The following is a 21,277-nucleotide window of genomic DNA, read 5'->3' as shown; positions in this document are numbered from 1 at the left end:
TGCATATCTTTTACAATCTTGTAAAGCTTTACAAATATTCTGGAGTAATTTTCTTTTTATTTACTTGTGCTTCTCCCTAGCTTAAAGTATTTTTTGTCTCTGTGCATGCACACAGACATGTATCTGACATGTATCTAAGCAAAACAAGATTTCTGCTTGATTTTGCTTCATGCAGTCTGCCTAGTTGTAAAGTGGTTTTTGAAGGCTGTGACGTTAAGCCTTGCCGATTCTGCAGCACACACAGGCTTTCCTGGGAATCAGAAGGTGATCAGAACCATTCCAAAGTTCTTTGAGGAATTTAGTTTGTACTGTGTCCATACAGCATCTTTCACAGTGGGATCTTGTGGCTGAGCAGAGCTTCTTGTGTATTAAAAGAATGCAAATAATTAAACAACAACAATGTGTGTGTCTCTACTACCAGTTCATAGTAAGAGGAAGTGAGATTTTGGGAGATGGTTTTTGGGGTGGGTTTTTTTAAGCTCAGCCCTTATCTGCTAATCTTACAGTCAGATGAAACATGAAGGCCATGTTTTCATTGTTTACAGTTTTTCATTGTTTACAATGTTTAATGTTACAGTTTTCAAAAAACTTGCACTAAAAAGTGAATATAAAATTTATATTAATTATAATATTTTCTATTATTAATAATAGCAAATATAAAAATCTTATTCTTAGAAGTTGGAAAGAAGCATTATTTTGATAAGTTACATTTAAAGAATTGTGTATGGACATTTTAGAAGACATTTGCACTGGAAATTGAAGGAATATTATAAACAAAGTAGCTTTTCTTATCTAGAATATCTCTACATGTGTTTCTTTGAGACCTCCACAATAGGATGTTCATACAAAGAAAAAAAGAAGCAAAAAAGGCTATGCCAGAAACCATTACAAGTCTGCTCAATATTTCCCCCTTTACTGCCAGCCTGCTGGCAGTAGGAGGAGTGACAGTCTACTTTCATTTTGCTGCTTGACCTGTCGTTAAACAAAAGTAATCAGTATGGCTCAACACTGAATAAAAAAATATTGAATCACTTATAAAATTGTTATGACATTTAAGACATTTGAGTAATTTGTGTGGGTTGAGGAAGAATGAGGATGAATGTGAGAAGCTTACTGTGTAATGTCTCAGTTCAAGAAGGCTTTTACGTATATATATAATTGTAGACAAATTGAAAACAGTGGGTAAGCATCAAGAGTTAAAGACATGCTTAAATACTCTCCTGAACCAAGGCTTAAGCACCCAATAAATCTGCAGTGATCTTGTAGTACAGATATGTCATGTCAACACTGCCTTACTAACTTTAGTGAAGTGTTATGGGTACATCTGCTGCTTCCAGTGAAAAATAGACAGGATTTGAAGTGATAGCTGTTGCTGCCGGAGTTTTCTATAATACCTGCCAAATGGGAGGGAGGAGGGGAAGACAGCAGCAGAGGAAGCAGTAACCTGCCTGTTTCAAGAAAAGAAACAAATCAATCAGTAGCTCTATGCAGAGAATTGGAGAACCTGTCCAACATCTGTCAGATGAAAACTGACACGCTGCAGCTGAATCTGCTTTATAACCAACCATTGTGGGTGTTCTGCCTTCAGAGAGGTATTCAGAGAGCTGTATAAAGTTCTTTCCATGGTACAAAGGTGGGATATCAACAGTAGTGCATCCCTATATAAATTTGCAGCGGTACCTCAGCAATAAGTATAAACAGAGCTTTATATCTTTCATATACTTTTGTTAAGCTCTTGTGTCTGGATTGCTACAAGCAATGTGACACTTTGATATAAGTGGACCTCTAACCAAAGCGTACACAAAGAGTACACTAAAAATGGTGGTGGTTGTTTCAGCAGGAGTAAATGGTTTCGAGGGAGGTCTCAATAGCGTACAGAAATTGCCCAGCTCATGGCAGCATGCAGAAACACCCCTTTAACCTCAGGAGCTTCCTGGCAAGTGCAACACCGTGGAACAGAGATGTCCACTAAGTGAATCTCACTGCTTCTGGTTTCTGCTGAGAGGGAGCTGTTTTGCTGCAAAGGTAACTATTTTGATTTTGGCTAGTGGGAGTTAAAAAATTACCAAAAATACTGCTAGGTTCTTTTAGAACAGAAAAATCTGGGGGTACAAAGTAAGGGCTCTTAGGTTCCTGACTCTAACTGTAGGAACCTAACCTAACTCCTAAACTGGAGTCTCAGCAATCTTTCTATAGGGACAGTGGTCTAAACAATATTATAAGACAGGTGAGTGAATCACTGAGTGCTGATTCCCAGTTCTAACCCTTTGCTGGTGAGCCTGATAGCAGCTCTCTAATGAGTAGCAAGGGTTAAGCACCCAGAAGTAAAGTGGCCAAGGCTACTCTGAGCCACACAGACTTGTAGCAATACATGCAGTGTCAAACATCTGTGATGAGCACTGACTTAGCAGACAACATCTACACATCTTCAATGTAAGCCTGACTGATGGCTGCCCAATATCAACAGAGCAAGGTTTTGTCTAATAGTTTGGTCTAAGTAAAGGTATTTGCTTTCTTTAAAGTTTTGTGCAACAGGCCATCACAATACTTTTTTTTTTATATTGCTATGAAAATATTGTTATGCAAGAGAATTAAACCGTAAGTTTGAAAATATGTATGCAATTCTTGCCCTTTTCAAAAACTTGTTTAAAAATCATGCATAATGAAAAAGAGCTCAGTAGATCTATAATGTGAATAAGCAGCAACAATATAAAATATCTGTCGCAACAAATATCTTGTACCCATCACATTTAATTGTCTTGGAATCACAAGCAAAGTACATTTGGAAAGAGCCCTTCTGTTTTTTATAGTGGACCACTTACTGTTTCTGTCTCCTTCTGCTAATACTCATTGGTAACTTACTTTGATAGTGTCTCTTGACAATTGATGCATCTACCTTTGTTTTAGGAGCATGGAGTGTTGAGTTGCAGCCAGATGGTCTAGACAGATGATAAAAAAGTATGAAACGATACACCAGAGCACTTATCCCCTGCTGCCCTGTCACACTGAACAAACACTTACTGAAATCTGAAATTGTAATAGCTAAAAATATGTACTGTAATACAATGGACCTTCACATATCCCTCTGGGATTTAAATGTCTATTAAATATGACTTGTGCAAAAAAGTTGCCTTTTGGTGTCCATTTCTGGACAAATTCCTAGTGTGCTGGTGACAGTGAGCTGGGCAAAGAACATAATTATTTATTCTGTGTTAGGAATTTCATATCTCTTATTCTGGAAATTGCCCATAAAATTGGACTGTTCTTCAGTTGGTTTGTTATTCACCAGATAATTTCTGCTGACATCCTTGTTGGATGGAGTGCTTGCCAGCAATTCATTTTGAGATCTTGCAATTCAAAGTTTAAACCCTTTGATGAGAACAGCATGAATGTTAAGCTCCTGACTTGGCTTTTAAAGTAGCCCTTAGAATCAGATTTCTACCGTACAATTATAAGTTCGGTATTTACTTTCCTAGAACATTCTGTAACCATTCATACTCACTGTACATTTGCTGGAATGTTTGCAGAAAGCAATGTACAAAGGGCACAGACATACGTATCATGAGTGTCTTTAGAACTCTGAATAAATATTCATCAAATATATGCTGCACTTTTCATTCTGCTCCTTGTGATATTGGATGTTACCAAAGCTAATGTCAAAGCATCGGAGGTGTGACAAATCTTCAGAAATAGTGTTGAAATCATGATAGGAAGAGTTAAAAAGTACACAGAGCATAAAAGGCAGTAGATTTTATCTGAAAAACCTTTGTAAAGTAACCATCTTGGAATTCTGTTCTCCTGCTTTCTGGGTATGAAATCTAACTTGATCGTGCTGGAATTTGAACCCAGGGCTGTGGAGGACAGTTTTGGTAGATCTCTAAATCTCCAATCAGATCTTACTGCTCACATCCCATCTGGTTTGTATTTGAGAAGAGATCAGTTTCCCAACAGCTAGCCTATTGTAATGTGACCCTGCAGAGTAAAACAGAGGCTGCTGCAGTTTCTAGTTTTCATGGAAATTTTTTTTTCAGCCATTAATAAACCTTTCCAATTTTGATGAATTTGTAGAATGCTTAGATTCACTAATGCAAGAGGGTTATAGGTTAAATCCATGTCTAGTGTAAGATTTATTCACTCAATTATGTTTTTCCCAAAAGGGTTTCATCACTGTACAAGGTAATGCATGAATGTACCCGGTCTTTCGTTTTAGCTTGAATATACTTCCAGGACTTTTGGATCCCAGGAGTAATAAATTCTATACCATATTTTTCCTTGAAAGTTAATCAAGGGTAGAGGGCTTCCTTTTATGCAACTGTGAGTATGTAACAGCACGTGTGCCCCTACACGTGCATACGCTGATAGGAACTGCATCAATGTTGTCACAACTGTTAGTTCTGCTGCAATGACTGCAAATTTACCAGTAATAACAAGAAGAATAATTAACCCCTTCCCTCAACAACAACAAAATTTAAGAAATCTTGTAATGAGGAACAAAATTTTTTTTGGTGCATGAGCATGGACTGTATTGTGAATGTAGCCAAGTCTGAATTTGGCAATTTCTGTGTATCTATGTGTAATCAAGAAGAATGAGTTTTCCTGCTTTTCTAGCTTGACACATGTAGATGTCAATGAGTGCTGAAAGGCTACAATGCAGATTTCAGTTGTCAGCTGCAACATGTTACTTTCTTTTGGTTTTTTAAGGTCCTTGATACCTGGAATCAGAAAGAGAAATTTTGCAAATGTTCTTAAATGTTGATCAACCCATTTAAAATAACCCTTCAAAGAAGTCAAACATGTTGAGGTTTTTCCATCCTGTTTTTTTCTGGTTTTATTCTGTAAAAAATCTTGAACTTAAAAAGTCAACTTTATCACTGTTTTGAAGATGTAATCTGTGGGTCTCTTCCCACAAGGTGCTGAGTGTTTTGTTTCAGCTGAGCGGGTTATGTCATCCTGTGCATGGCAATATCCTATGCGTGTGAGTAGTCCTCTGCTCATTTTGAGAATTTTTCCCTGACCTGATTTTTTTTGTGGCTTTGCTATACAGGGTGACATACTTGGGAAGTCAAAAACAGGCTCATAAGTATTGCTCCTTACCTATTGTAGTTTGCTCTAGTGAGTTGCAGTGGTTCACAGCAATGACGAATTTGCTATTCGGAATGTTTCGCAGAATATATGGGACATAGGTGTCTTTTCCCACATATGGACTGACCATCTCACATCTGGGTTTCCTGGCCTCCTGGGTCAGGTTTCTATCTCCTAGGAGCTAAATAGTGAGAAAAAGAGAAATCGAAGGCACTTCTACATTTTCTGGCTCAGGTTTTCTGCCTAGCAGCTCTGCAAGATGAGGATGGAGTGTAGAAGGATTATAGAAAATTATGGTTGTTGGTATACTACTTAGTTACTTTTGATTTCATGAGGTTTTCTGCTGCCAGGCAACACAAATTACAAAAAGGAAAGGTTACTTAACATACTTCCTCTGGGGTGAACTTTCTAATCAATAGCAGTTTTAATTTATATCAGAATTAACTAATGGGACACTTTAAATGGCATTACTTTCAGTTTCTAATTTCCATGGCCATTTTGTTTTGAGCAGAATGATCCTCAGACAATATGGGAAGTACTGTAGCAAGTTACAAAATATTTCTCTTAGCTCCCTCTCACATGCAGTGGCTGGTTCCTGGGTTTGATTAATATTTTCTGTTCAATTAGTAAAGCAATGGGATTTATATGAAGGGTTTGTGATGCTATGGTTTTTGTTTTAAGTTCCCTTTAACCTGCTTTCATTTTGTGATTCTAAAAATGCCACTTGTGAGCTTCTTAAAATGCTTTTATTGTTCCTTGTTCCCTAATGTGGTTGTCATAGATTGCAACCAGGTTCTGTTTTAAGGCAAGCCAAGAGTATCCCTCAACAGTCATTTATGCCTTGTTGCATCCATCATGTGTAGAACAGTTTCTCCCTCAACTGCCAGGAGCACTGGAAGCACAGTTGTCAGGATTTAAAGTGAATCAAGAGCGACTTGACAGGCAGAAATGATGTTTCCCATATGAACAAACATCCATTCATAGTTTCTGGGAAGTCTTGGGGCTGTTTGAGCCAAAACATGACTGTGGCTCAGTGCAAACAGTGTGTAGCGAGTGCACACTGACACCGAGAATCCTTTGGTCAGCTCAACAAACAAGCAGAAAAGCCTTTCACTCTTGAGTATTTCTGTATTATGGCCACCAGAGTGGTTTTACTAACATTTATGGTATCGTATTATTTCTAACTCACAAGTGATCAGATAGTCCACTGTTTTGCCAAAGTATAAGGGTCCTGCAGGTTTCAGGAACTTACGTGCCACAGATTACTGGCTCTGCTCTCTATATTATTGTCATTGCCCTTCATACTGATAGGAGGTTTTTGTGGTTTTGTGTAAAATGCTTCAATGTTCTTCCTAGGAAGCAAAATCAGAGCTACACTGCTGAGGTGGGACATCACACCACATGAAAAACAAATGGCAAATAAATGGTGGCCATCAGTCTTCCAGACTTCACTCTTGTCACTTTTCCCCAGAGCAAGGGGAAGTACAAACTGCTGTTGATAATCTGTCTAATTTGCCTGGGATACTTATGCCATGTAAAGTAAAATGCTGTTGAAATGCAGAAATAGATTTACATAAGCCCTCTGTATTTTGAAAGCAGACTGAGGTGATTTCAGATTAACATCTTCATCTAAAGCTGTTTCCAGACAAAAGCATAGTACTTGAAAAGCAACCCTTGATGAAATAAGTCCTATTTATGTATGAGTGTTTGCCATAGCCCCTGTCACCATAGTAACTGAGGCCCAGATTGACAAAATCATCTAATTCCTCTTTAAGCACCTGAGTACCTCTGAAGTTCTGGGCCCAAGTGCTTCCCAAGTAAATGTGAACTCACTGTACAGGCCTTTTATGAATTGCAAGAAATTATCCCTTCTTTATCTTTTGGGGATTTTTACCCTTGAGCAAGAAAGCTCTGGCTAGGGATGAAATGATTTTTTTGTAGTCAGGCCATCAGTCATACTGTGGAAATATGTTAAGAGGTGGATCTAAGAGGTTATGCTGGAAATGGTCAGTTTCTGAGGTTCTGGACATGTGGGATTCGAGTACTTCATCACTGCTATGGGTCCTTTTTATGTAGTTGACTCCTTTTGACATGAAAGCATTTTGTCTTTGTCTGTCTCCTTGCCCTTTGTATTTTGCATTTTTTCCAGAGGAACAGGTTAATATTAAAGAGTCAGCAATGCATATGTGATCACTGGTACAGCTATCTTCGTTTGCTGTTGATATGTTTCAAGACTAGGATCAAGGCTTTTTTTCTGAGCAGGAATTGGAGTAAAAACCATCAGGTGTATCTCAGCATTGGGAAGATGTCTACCAAGTGGTGCAGCCACTGGCAGCTATACTCTTCACAGGCTATAGACTCTGGTGTATCCATTGTCTGATAACCATAAATAACAGTGATTGAGTCTAGATGTGTCAGACACACGAGTCCTTCAAGTTCAGAAAGAATACCATGGAAGGAGATTGCTAGCCATTTGGCAGTGTTTGGGACTGGCACACCTTGTCACAGCTGCTGTGCTTTGATCCCCAGCGCAGCTCAGGAATGGACTTGCTTGGAGCCGGCACAGAGAAGCCCTCAGTACACGGGAATTGCCCGGGCTCATCTACACAACTGCTCTCCTACAGCCGCTCAAACCTACCTTAGTCCCAGGCAATACCACCCCAAAGTAAAATGCAAAGACTAAGTAGGTAATGGAAGACTCAAAAAGTAATAAACATATGTCTGTGCTTGACTCCTGCACCACAGAATAAGCCTAACTGTTGCTGGATAGTAGGAGAAATGTTGGGTTGCTTTTGAAGCTATGCTTAGTTACTTGCACTTTACAATCCAAAATACCAGGCAATGTGCAAATAAGTCAAACTTATTTGGTTTTGATGGCAAATCCATTTCGTAAATGGGTCGTAGACAGTTACTGGTTGTCACATGTCCATTCTTTGGCACCAACAGGGAAAAGAGATTGACTGGGGTCACGGTGTCTGGAATACATGACATACTGTTTCAGAAAAAAATTTGCTGTAGTTTTTTAACTGGTTGCAAAACCACTACAAAAAAAAAAACCTAAAAAACCACCATAGCTGGAGAGATCACAGAAGTACAGTTTAAAGGCCAAAGCTGATCTAGAAATACATTCCATTAAAGAAAAGTGAAACAAAGAATAATGTTAAAAAAGATTGAAATCAAAGGTATGTTATTTTTACAAAAAAAGAAAAAAAAAGTCTAGCTTATGAAGTTCTTTTTAACACCTTAAAGAATATTTAATTTCTTATCTGAGGTTACTTAGAAGGTTAAGCACTGTAAAAACTTGAGAGTGTGGAATCGTCAGAACACTGGAGTGTGCTTTTTTTTTCTTTTTATCTTTTTTTTTCTGAAACAGCCTTTGCAAGTTTATACTTTTTACAGTGCTGGAAAATAGCCAACTGTCATGCTCCACTTTCCAAGAATCAGAAAACAAAGTGAAGTAACTTCTGACCAGTTACCAGCAAATATCCCTAGGCTAGGTAGGCAGGCCTCATGCCAGTGATGCTGGCTGGCATTAGCAGAATTAATTAGACACCACAACACTGAGGAATGAAGCTCTCTGGCAGGATCTCAGAACATGTGGAAAGGTTAGAGATCAGGACTTACTAAGATTGGAGAGAAGGATGGTTGTGCTCCAAAAATACTGAAGCTGAGGTTAAGCTGGAGAAGAGTAGCTGTGTACGATGCACAAGGCATTTAGCTGCCTTTGGCAGACAATGGAAAGAACTGGGAGTGTTCAGGATGAGACATCTCAGTCTGAAGTAGACTTCTGTGTTAGGTCAGATGAGTTGCTTGCTGTAGAGCCTGTGGCTTTTGAGTGACTCTAAAGGGTGATGTGCTCTGGTGTCCACAGTGTAGATGTCTTAAGGTGATAGGAATTTCCATACACACCCCCTTTAATTTGTTCGCTTAGCTTCTGAATAGGGTATTACACCTATTACTGGTAGCAGTGATACCTCTGGCTGGTTACTGTGCTGTCTTGAGTGTTCACCATTGAAGTGAATCTTGATGCATTCTTTGATTCTGCTCAGGGGATATCTAAATAAAAAACTTAACAGTCTGTGCTAGGTAAGAGGAGTTTGGAAAGGGAAAATATAGTGACATTAGTTGTTTGGTGCATCTTATGAAGAAAATACTGTGATGGAAGCATCTCATGCTGAAGTTGCCTAGATTGGAACTGAGGTAATACGCTAGTCCATGTACAAAATCTTCCTGTGTTCGGTTTTAATTTTGCTTCCTTGTGGTGACTTCTAAGATTTGCTGCAAAAAAACTTTGAATTCTAATACTTGAACAATTTACAAACTGATTCAGATTCATTCAAAGTTTTCTATGTGGTGATTAGTTTGTGCAAATACAGTTTGGAATGGTTTGTTCATGGGCTGTTTGCTCTTTATGGCTAGTCCTCCTTAAATGGTTGCCTAAAATACGGGTTATTTTTTCTATTTCCTTCCTGGTTTACTTGAATAGCGGGTGGTGAATTTTAATTTGAAAGACCTATGGTATAAATTTTCAGAGTCATTTGTGTTCTAATTAATGAAAATACCATGATTCACGAATGTTTTTACAAATCATTGGCAGTTGTTCAAGCACTGGAGTAAACATTTCTGGCTGATCTTGCTCACAAAAAATACCCACAAAGTGGTTTTAAAAATCATGTAGCTATTGATCTTCCCTCTCTACACAGAAAAATAACTATTTAATTTCAAAGGAAACAGCTACCCAGGGGTTTCTGCCACATCTAGAAAGTTACAGGAGTTACAGGCTTCTGTCAGTGAGAGGAATTGTATTTGTGTGTTAGAACAAACTGTACCAACAGGTAGCCTGCAGTATCGGATTTTACAGTTTTCATGATTCCTTCTGACTGTTTTGCTCTTCTGGTTATATGCCGTGCCATAGTACCACCCTAAATTTTAGTTTGCTCTGTCAGTATGCCCACTGTGACACTGAATACCTTCTGGATGTGCAGGTTAACACCTTTCGGTCAGGATATGTTCTTCTCATGGGCTTTGTTCATCTTTTCATTTTTTTTCATCTTTGTTCATCTTTGTTCATCTTTGTTTGTCTTTTCCTGCAAGAAGAGATTTTGCAGCCATTAAAGAGCTCCTGCTCTTCTAAAGACGTTGAGCGAGGGAAACTCCAGGCATTCTGCTGTGCTGCCAGGTTTGCAGAACTGGAGAGGGGATTTGTTCGGTGAAGACCAACTATGACCCTTTGTAAGCAAACAGGTTTTCCACAACACGTCTCCAGTGAATTGGGCAGTGCCAAGGAGAATAAATGCTTTAGTTTAGATGGCTGAGTGTGAACGCCTAAAGAAAGGAAGGGAGGGATTTTTCCATCACCTACCTATGCCAAGTGGAGTTTATGAGGTGCATTCCAGCTAATCATTTATTGCATACATTCGGGGAACTAATTTCAGTGTTGCCATAAGCAGCAGTTGTGTAAATGGGTGAGATCCTAATCATTCTCATGCAAGCAGAAATGGGAAGAAGCTGGGTTCATAATGAGTGCCTTTCGAGTAAAATAGTCAGAAAGCAAGTTTATGTGGCTGTAACCAGTGAGAATAAATAGAGCAGTGTATACCTATTTCACAGTTAGCACGTGCTCTGAAAGGTTTAAATTTGTGCATTGTCAGTATAAGAAAGGAAACTGAAACAGAAAAGGGGACTGAGCAACTTTGAGAGAAAACTATAAAGGATTATTTATCCCAGTGCTCTTTCTTATGCAGGCATTAATCCATGGGCAAATCCGTCAATCTGAGGAACCTCCACTGGGTTAGCTGCACAGGTTGCAGATATGGTATGACATAGATTTCTGTTAAAAACTTTGCTTTAAGAGAAAAAAAAGAAACATTTACAAGGGCTTTTTTCATTATTTAGTGTTTTGCTGGAGAAGGACAGACTTGATAGATTTTTTTCCTGCATAAATATATTTGTTTCTTAAAAGTATGCATAGATTTCAGTTTGGTTTTGTTTGGATTGGGAACTGACAATGAGAATATAACTCAGTGCTGTGACATACTGGATTCAATAGATCTTGTCTTTAAAAAATAAAATAGAAGCCCTTTCATACACAAATGGCTTGTCTTTTTCATTTGTTAAACTAGAGCATTCCCCTTATGGATATAGCTGTAACTAGTTAAACTAAGCTGTCACTTCTGTCAGTGAGAGAAGTTAAGGAAAATTTGGATTGTATGTTAAGCAGTGTGTGCTTCTTTACGGTATACTTCTGCATTGGCTTGAATGAGGTGACCCACATCTTTTCCTTTTTCTTCATACACATGGAAAGAAAAATGTACAGAACTACTGCTGCACATTAAGTTAAGCCTAAAAGCAGGGTGCGGGTCCTGGTGACTGTAATAATTACAGCAGTTTACAACACCTTAGGATCCCTCACTAACATTGATGGGAGTTTCTCAATTGACTGCTTTGATAGCTGCAGATGACCCTTAATTAATAAATGAGGAAGGTTAAAATGCTCTTACCCAGAAATGTAGATGCAGCAGTCTATACTTCTGACTTGTACTTGTGTCTGGAAAGGATTAAAATGGCAGTTATGAAAAGTGTTACCCCCTAACTTTAAAAAAAAAATCTAAATCATAATACAATATTTTGACTCAGAAGTCTTTTTTTTTTTTTATCATTTGTACAAAATCTATTCCTTAAAAAACAGTATGTTACATCTTTTCAGAGTTTCTATAGAGCAGAAAATAGTGTGACGAAATTTCTGAGGCTCAAGCGAAGCATCTGTCAATACAAGTCCAAACTGGATTTGTGCTCCTGAGTAATGTGACAATAGAAAAAATTTATAATAAGAAATAATTTTTATATGTAAATATGCAGCGAAAATTAGCCTTTATAAAGTGCTTTATAAATTCGTGCTGTTGAATAGTACTTGTACTTTTGCTTCTGTCTTCAAATCTGAATCTCTTGTTACAATGGCAATACTTAAACTTTTAAAAGTGGACTTTTTTAACTGGATCAGCTACTGGCTAGAAAATCATTGTACTGACAATTTTTATGAAAGCTCATATACAATCTAAATAAAAATGTGAGTACAAATATAAAACATGAAAATCACAAAATCCTTGGCTGTATTTTGATCTTGCCAACTAGGAACTGAAATGTTTGCACCAATTGGAAAAAGTGTGCTTCTCCCTGGACAGGCTTCTTGGCCACGCGTTATTGACCTCCTTGTGCTGGGATCCGTGTGCTCTTGGGGAGGTGAGAGGAGGGGGAAAAGAGGTGGCTGGTCGTGGTGGGTCTTCAGTGTATTGCAAAGATGGAGAATGGAACTTCTTCCCCCACCTTGCCAACCTGAAAGAAAGGTGCTGGGTCAGGTTTCTCAGCCTTTCTGCTGTCTTCCCCATGATGGCACAGCTGTATCAGTATCTTTAATGAAACAATTATCTTCTTAGTTGCTTCTTCCAAAGAGTCCTTTGACAAGTGAAAATTTGTAATACTATAAAATATCACTGCTGTTTGCATCTGTGAGCTATAGTAGATCAAGCTATCAGTTTTCTCCTGCAACTCTTTAGTCCTGCTGCCAACAGCAACCTTATATATGGCTATAAATCTTCCAGGAGTGTAATAAAGGTGAACTGCGCTTCACTGTAATGGGGTATGTCTTACACAAAGACGTAGAGCATTAGGAAATCTGTGTGTAATAGCCAGTGCTTCCCAATATTCATGTCAAAACAGAGGATGTAGTACTGTGGGCTGTAGAAGTCATTCAGACCTATTGCAGTTTTCTATCCCTAAGTACTCTGATTCTATCATAGCAGTGCTGCTCTAGTTCAGGAGTTTGTGGTATTCATTCTGTAAACCGTATTCTGAGGTGCTCGCAGCTCTTCTGCTCTGTGCATCACAAGTTATTCTGGAGAAGGAAACTCCCTTAACTCAGTTGCTATTGCTTTATTCATGTATTTTCCTTTTTTAACATTAGAAATACTTCAGATGAAATGTAAGTCTGACTTTGAAAATTCTACCTCTTTTGCAAGTACTGGAGTCATAGCAATTTTATGAGGCATTTAGAAACACAAAATGCAGATAGGTACCCAACGAGATTCACAAAAGAACCTATTTCCTATTGAAGTCAATTAGAAATGTAACTTGGTTGTTTCTCTAGCTTTAGGAACTTAAATGCCTTTAAAAAAATGGCTGTAGTTCATTTGGGCACTTTTGAAAATTTTACCCTAAAGCTTGATTTTTTCCATGTGAAAATCAATTTCTGGTATTGAACTGAATAGACATAACATCGGTGTTATGTCATGGATTTTATCTCAGAATTGTTCAGCTGTTTCTGGCTTTGAATGATTTAAAAATAAATATACTCAAAGTACTACCGATGTGCATGAGCTTTGTCTCTCTCATTTATGAATTAAACATAGAGCTGTCACTATTTGTGAGCCTAAAGAAACCAAAATAATATTTATTGTTTTGTAAAGTTGTGAAAATGTTTAATAAAAGTACTCACTGGCTCTGATATTCATGGTTGGGCAACAGCATCCCATTATTAAGCCCCAATCCACAATTCCTGCATCCCAGTTTTTGTCATTTTACAGTGTCTTTTGGTCAAATTAAGTGCTGTGGTAAGTGAGTACAATTCCAATAGAGGAATTGTAGGTTGTTATTCCTGAGCAAAATTTGACATTTTGCCTAGCTGTGTCTCGCCTCCCACTCAGCTTGTGTGGCACAAAGAGGCTGACTGAGGAGGAGAGCAGAGAAAGCGTAGAGAGTAGAAGAGGAGGAGGCTTGATAAGAGTTTTCCGCATGCTTTTTGTTGCTGCTCTTGTCAGCTTGCTCTTATGAAAAGACGTTATGTATTAAGAATTTGCTTCTCTCACCTAGCTTTTTAAATCAAAAGGTTTTTATGTGTGTGCACATACACGTGACTTGTCCTAGTGTTCAGAGGTAGAAACATAGAAAGTTGGATTCTTAATTGTTGATTTTTCCTGGAATTGCACAACCTTTTTGTAATTTGTGTTTATATCAGTGTAATGATTCCAAGACCTATCCATTATGACTGTAGTGCATGCAAAAATAAGCCACATCAGATAATACATACGAAATTATGTCCATAACCACAAAGACACAGCCTCCTTACTAATCCACTTTCCACAATTCCTTTGTCCTAGAAACAAAGAGTCTAATGCTCTCCTGTTCTCTCCCTGAAGACAAAGTTAGGACTCTTGCTTGCCCTGCTTTTCACCTTTTCTGCATCTAGGTGAATGCAGAGAAAGGAGATTAAAGGCAGAATGGTATGAGGACTGAAATTCAGGGCATGGCTCTGAGTGGTAACCCTATAGCTAGCTTAACTTCAACAGAGGCTGCTGTCTGGGTTGAGGGTTTCATATTCCTTCAGTCAGGTATCCTATATGATACACACGAGTCCTTCAAGCTGTAATGCAGGTGGTGGTGTGAAAGGCTGTACAGCTAGTAAGCCGGGGAAGGGAGAGTGGATGTGATTCAGTGACCAGAGAGAGCAGGTCACAGTGATGAATAAGGCAGGCTGTCTGTTCAGTACCCAATACAAAAACTTCCGTGATTGTCCCCGTCTTCATCCCTAACATGATTTCTAAAGTCTAATGGAAAAGTTTGGTTTCTCTGAACACGGTCTTTAAAAATGATGTCTGGACCTGTGAATTCTTGCAGCAACTATCCCCTGGCAGATCTATTTCAGAAAGATCCTTATGGATTCTTTCAAACAGTTTCTCAGAACATTTAAAGCTTAAATCCATGACCTGTTCATGTCCTTCATAAAAGATGAAACTCCTTCTTCATTTCCAGAAGACACAAAATTTCTACCAATTGAATCACATTTCAAAAATTGAAGTTCTGAAGAAACTCAAGTCTCATTTGGGCCTATGAATCCATCTGTTGCATTCTGTACTTCCCAGTACAATAAGACTTCCCTTCAACTGAGAGAAGTATGAAGAGTGTCATTTCAGTGGGCCTTTGCAGGGTGTTTTTTAGTCCTAGTCTTCAAAGTAATTGTAATTTTTTCTTTTCCAGTGTTTAACCTTTGACTGCTGCACCCCATGCACCCAGCTCTACCACCCTTTGCCTGTAGCATTTCAGTTTCAGACTGGACACATAAACTTTAAGGCATTTCTCTGGTGTCCTATGGTTCAGGAAATTTTAGCTTGAATTTGTCATGTAGCCTTTTGTACAACTTACATTTAAATGCAACTGTGTCTTCAGTTTCTGCCTGTCCTAGGTAAGGGAATCTCCTGTTATATAAAACATGCAAACTTTTAATGATACACATTGGGAACAAGAATTCATAGACTCTCCAAATGCTGGTCTGTACATTGGAATTACACAGATCAGAGTGCCAGCTGCTTGGAGAACACTGTTATGTTGCTCACAGAAACACTGCAGCAGGAGAGATGCACTGAGAAACCCTGTTACATCTTACCTTCCTTGACAGCCAGATAGCATTGCTGAGCAGCAACATTTATGCTCTGATTCAATTTGGGTTGCTCTGCACCCTGTGCTGAAGCTGGTGTCTCTCAGGTGGTTGTAACATTTTCTGTTAATCTCAGTAGGAGTTTTATGAAAGGTAAGAAAGGTGACTGAATTGAAGCTGTTCCTTAGTCTCTGAAAAGACCCATCCTGCACACTGCAAAAATGTAATAGAAGCACAAGCTAGCATGGGTACCAAAAGGTGCATTAGACGCTGTTCAGAAAAGCTAGTTTAGAGCCAACAAGGGGCCGTCCAGGCATCAATGAGTGCGGAGTGCAGACATGTCTCAAGAGACCAACTTGCTTAAGTTTTCATAGTCTGACTCGCTGGAAGACATTAGGTTGCTTCTGGTTTAGGCTATCTTTGTGGACTACAGAGATTACAGCCTTATGTGCATAAGGCACATAGAAAGCATATGGTGCTTCTTGCTGTTTTCTGTGTCTGTCGTTATAATATAAGCAAAGAGCAAAGCTGTATGCTAAGATTTCCCTGTTGAATCTTGTGACCCTTAATTGGGATGCCCAGTATTTAAGCAGATTTTTTTTTTTAACTGAAAGATATTCTGTCTGCTCCAAATACTTCATAAGTTAAAAACCCTAATAGTTTGCAAATAAAACTGGTCTTTCTCAAGGACACTGTAATTTTAATCATATGCAGGCTTGATTCTGATCCCACTGAGGGACCAGACTGGCCACTCTATTCAGAGACAGGCAGAATTGGCTTCTATCCTTAAAAACACAGCCACGTTCACTGCAGCGTTGGAAAGAGTCTCTTGTGGGCAAAATGATTTGGGTTACACTTGTTGAAGTTTATTGTGCTATTTGGCAAAACCTGTCTACTTCTATTCATATCAGGTGTCAGAGTGGAAGAATTTATGCTGAGGAAAAACAAATTATATCACACAGCAATAAAATAGAAAAATCAGAAAAGTAACTGGATTTTTTTTTTCCATTTTTCAGAATATTGCAACACTTTCACACTACTGCTGAAGATTACACCATCATTTTCACATCTGGATGCACAGCTGCACTTAAACTGGTAGCAGAAGCATTCCCTTGGATACCTGAAGGGACAGAGCAAACCAGCAGTCGATTTTGTTACCTAACTGACAGCCACACATCTGTGGTGGGTATGAGGGGGATAACTGCCTCAATGAATGTCTTGTCTGTTCCAATAAAACCAAAGGAAATCTTGTTATCAGAAAAAAACAGGTTACTGGCTGAAGAACAAAACTGCACGACACCTCATCTTTTCTCTTATCCAGCTCAGAGCAATTTTTCTGGTACCAAATATCCCCTTTCATGGATACAGGACATAAAATCTGGAAAACTCTGCCCCATGAAAATACCAGGGAAGTGGTTTGTTCTACTAGATGCAGCTTCATATGTGAGCAGTTCTCCATTAGACTTGGGAGTTCACCATGCTGACTTTATCCCCATCTCATTCTACAAAATCTTTGGATTTCCAACTGGTTTAGGAGCATTATTGGTAAACAACCGGATTGCCCCCCTCTTGAGGAAAACCTATTTTGGAGGTGGAACTGCAGCTGCTTACCTTGCAGGAGAGGATTTTTATTTCCCAAAGAAATCTATAGCAGAAAGGTAAGGCTTTGTTTAACAAAACAGGGTTTTTTGCAGATACTGTTTGTGTCAGACAAATGTCTTAGGATTGGTGCGTCCACTGGGCTGTGACACCTGTGCTTCTTTATGCAGTTGGATAGGTATTTCACATCTAACTCTGTTTTCTTCTTAGTATTTTTTTTTCCTATCTAAAGAACATCATCTGAAATATCTACCTTCTTTCCCTGATCTACTTTGTCAAACTGGTAAAAATATAAGGCTTCATTCAGTGACATAAAGGTCAGTCCATGCATTTTTTAATTTATGTCTAAGGTACCTCAGTGGAACCCTGATTTGTTTTTGAAGTTCTGCACCTGAAGCAGCCAGGCCAAGGCTGATCACACAGTATAATGATCCTCAGTGAAATTGGAAAGTAAGGTCCATGTATTTCACTGGAAAGGTGTTACGCTTTACTCTGAAGAGCAGCTTTATCAGAATAACGTGTGCAGTAAGATAAATTACCTAGCACAAATATTTGTAGTGCTCTTATTCCCTGACTGAAGTTCTGGAGAAGCCGTGAAGCTCTCCTACAGAAAAACAGAGATAAAACATACACACATAAGGAATGCAGGGCAATGGATAAGCTTCCCCAGTCTCTTAACACATTGAAACACCACTCTTAATGATGCTTGGTCTCCCTGCCTCTCTGCCTCATGCCAGCAACAGCTTACATAAACGCAGTAAAGGGTCTTCCTTCCTGCCTCACATCCAATACATCTGCACAAAGGGAATGCTTGAGTTCAGCATTTAATACTAAATTATAGTCCTTGGGAGAGGCTGGAAGTGAAAAGAAAGAGCCATTAATGCCTTGCATTTGTTTATGGATATGTATTCAGCAGCACAATGTCCAGCATCTCCCATGATGTAAATGTCTGACCTTTCAGTGTACATGTAGTAATGCATAATGATGCTTCATGTGTGTGCTCCTCTTCTATGTGTGTGCTCTGAGTGCTGCTGTGGGGTTTTGGTTCCGGACTGGTAAATGCAGAGGCTAGCCGTGTTAGCCTGGCTCTCTTGCTATACGAGGCTGTGCATTGTTTCTGAAATGGAAACAGGAATGGTGAATGTCCAGTTAATCTTTTAATTTAGAAATTAAAAAAAAAAAAACAGGGAAATATTGGCATTCTGACCTCTGTTTCTGGTTTTTCAAACCAAAAAGGCTTTGAAGTGCAGCACTGAAAGTCAGGATGAACGGGCATGAAAATCCCAGGATCCTAGGGTGCTCCTGTGCCACCAGCAAGCCAAGGAGAAAGAATGCTTTAATTTGACATGGGCAGGCTCTAATTTCTGAGTGGCTTTTCTAGAGGTAATTGACACAAGGCTCCTGAGATTGCATAGCAGATAAAAATATCTGAAATTCATTTTAGATCTCAATTCTGCTTTTATACTTTTTGTTAATTAAGAGGGGAAAGGTATGTGGGAACCTTGAGGGGAGCTCTATCTCTGGTATCTTTTTCAGGAGTTTTCAGAGGTTGACTAATTACAAGCCTTTCAGGTTTTTCAGGCTCCTACTGCTTTCAAAAACCTTTTTTATTGGATCAGAAGAAGGGCCTGCTTTAACCTTTTTCTACTACAGAGTTATAAACAAAGGAATTTGTCCAATTTGATTTCTCAGTCAGGCTGGGTACAGTGTCTAAACTTGGTATGAAAGAACCTAACTAAAATAATCATATCTGACAGCTGGATACCCAGGCATGTAACACTAGTTCCCATTAGACACCAAAGTGTCATGCAGACAGTCTGAGTCATTGTACATAGATATTTATATTTGTCCTCATCTAATCCTTTGGTTATTATTTAAAAACCTAGTATTTAAAAGTTCATGTTTAGAACATTATTGATGCTGTCCGTAATCCCTAGTGAACTGTGGAGATTTACAGTCCTACCTAGAGAGACTTGAAGTTTTCAAAGAGAGGTCAGGAATGAGGGTAACTACTTTCTTGAAAAAACAAAAACAGCAGCATTGAAACTCTTGATCAATATCCTCCAAGCTATATCATCCAAATTTTTACTTTTTTTTTTTTTCTTTCAGATGTTATGCAGTTTTGCTTTGTTACATTTTGAAAGTGTTTTCTTGTTAATAAAACACAGAGATAGAGCAGTTAGGAACAGAACTACTAAACTTCAAATGAAATGCTGGGCCACCATGGCCAAAGCTAGTATGATTACCTTATCTGTGGGCCACATTTCCATTCTTTGCTAGTGACTGAAACACCATATTTATATGATAAATAAATCATTATTTATCATATAAACAGCAACTCTAGCCAGGTCTCATCCCTGCCAAATTGCAGGAAGGAACCTCCATCCTTGGAGGTATCCAAACCCAACTGGAGAAGGCCCTGAGCAACCTGCTCCAGCTGGATATGCTTTGGGCAGGAGGTTGGACTTGAGATCTCCCAGGGTCCTTTCCAGCCTCTGTGCTTCTGGGATTGATTCTGCACACGTCTGTCGAGTGCCATCTGCATTCTCTCTTTAGGCATGTGATTTCAAAAGGTTGGTTTCTTAAAATTGCTTGTTTACCGTTCTGGATTAACATTGGGATTGAATATACTGAAACATGTAATTTCATGTGGTAATTCGTAAGAAAACTTGCACTCTAACAAATACCATTGGAAAAGCGGATTAGAATATGTGTATCTGAATACCGTTAGCGGAAAGTATTCCCTGTCCATGCAGAATAAAAGTGCAGTGTACTAAGCAAATAGCTTTTTCTAAGTCAAGGTGAAACTTGAGTGGAGATGTGTAATGAGAGGGTGTTTATTCATCTTTCCTTCCTAGGACTGTCAAAATGGTTACCTTTTGTGTTAATGGATACCGCTTTTGCTAGTGTTCCTTGCACTGTATTTCGTTGTTCTTGGTATATAAATTATTCTATCGTAGTTTCTTTTACATTCCTTTAATACCCTTAAATCACTTCCACGTTTTCCCATTTCATGGCAGTAGCCAGTCTTCCTATCTCAACTTTTAAAATCATGTTTATTGTATTTTCATCCTTGTATCAAACAGCTTGACAAATTATTATTATCATTCACAAATCTAGCCTCATTTCCCATGTTTTTTTCTGCACAGCATGAGATAATAAAATAATATGATTATGTATAGCAAGAATTCAGTGATAAAATATTCATCATCTGCCCTATTTTTCTTTTGTATCTGGGAGTGCTATTCAGAATCTGATCATCCTGGAATTTATGACTAAGGGAAAAGAAGCTGTTGTGTTATCTGTAAATTGGATATCTGCATCTTAGTCTACCGGTGTGAAATATCTAGTGCATTAGCTGTTGTGTGTTTTTCATTTCCAAATGCATTTTCAAAAGCTTTGGAAATCCAGATGGCATGACTTTGTCCCTGATGAGTTTTAGTGGCTCTTGCCTCTGCTGCTTGAATGATTTAACAGTCCCAAAGCAGCACCCACACTTTAGTAGTCTGTGATGCATTGTACTTAACCAAAGCACGTTTCTTTATTTTTGAAACTGTAGCTTTTTATTTTTGAGGTGATTCAGTGTCTGATATATATGACCTGCAGATAAAGGGTTAGATCCCTTAAGTTCTGCAGGAAATGTCCCTAATTAGGGCCCACCAATGTACTATGGTGGAGAGCTATGCTAGAGATCACTGGGACAACTCTGTGCATGCCTGTGTAGGTACGTGTATAGTGATATGGTTTAGATCCTCAGTTGCATGCTGAGGGGAAGGGAAGGAAGGAGTGGAAAATGGAGGCAGAAAGGTAGGGATGACAGCTATTGCTAGGATCCCAAGAGCTGGAGCTGGAGACAAAATCCTGAGGATTTTGTGTGTTGGATACAGAGCAGCTCAAGAATCACTTGGCAAAATGCTGGTCTTCTGCTTGAAGTTGTCTCTTTAGCATTATTGCATGTTTCTGTCAGCATAGAAAGAAAGAATATAGTGACAGGTGCTGGTTTATTCCATAGAAACTCTTCACAGTGCTGAGAAATCACCTAAGGACTGGATCATATTTAGAAGAAAACAATACTCACCTTGTAGTCTAGCATGTGCCAGTTGACCCCACACTCAGGGGCTCTGTCCATCTGCCCATGATTACTTCTATGTGGTAAGTGGGCTTCAATAT

General features: G+C 38.7%; 1 protein-coding gene across 3 annotated transcripts in view; it reads left to right on the top strand.

The window, feature by feature from the left end:
• MOCOS (molybdenum cofactor sulfurase) overlaps positions 1–21,277 on the top strand; it is a 231,180-nt gene that overhangs the window by 73,305 nt on the left and 136,598 nt on the right. For 2 of the 3 annotated variants that reach the window (XR_012629746.1, XM_074875541.1), the window contains exon 4: positions 16,525–17,166. Coding sequence is in view for 2 of the 3 variants with exons in the window: in XM_074875541.1 (XP_074731642.1) it covers positions 16,525–17,166 (642 nt within the window). In the remaining variant the exon portion in view is untranslated. Of the gene's footprint in view, positions 1–10,826; positions 10,898–16,524; positions 17,167–21,277 lie in introns of all 3 variants that reach the window. The other variant, XM_074875555.1, reaches the window with a different exon arrangement.

This window comes from Strix uralensis, chromosome 1, assembly GCF_047716275.1.
Source record: "Strix uralensis isolate ZFMK-TIS-50842 chromosome 1, bStrUra1, whole genome shotgun sequence".
Taxonomy (NCBI): Eukaryota; Metazoa; Chordata; class Aves; order Strigiformes; family Strigidae; genus Strix; species Strix uralensis.
Note: the sequence above shows the minus strand (reverse complement) of the source record. Positions and strands in the feature narration are given on the sequence as shown.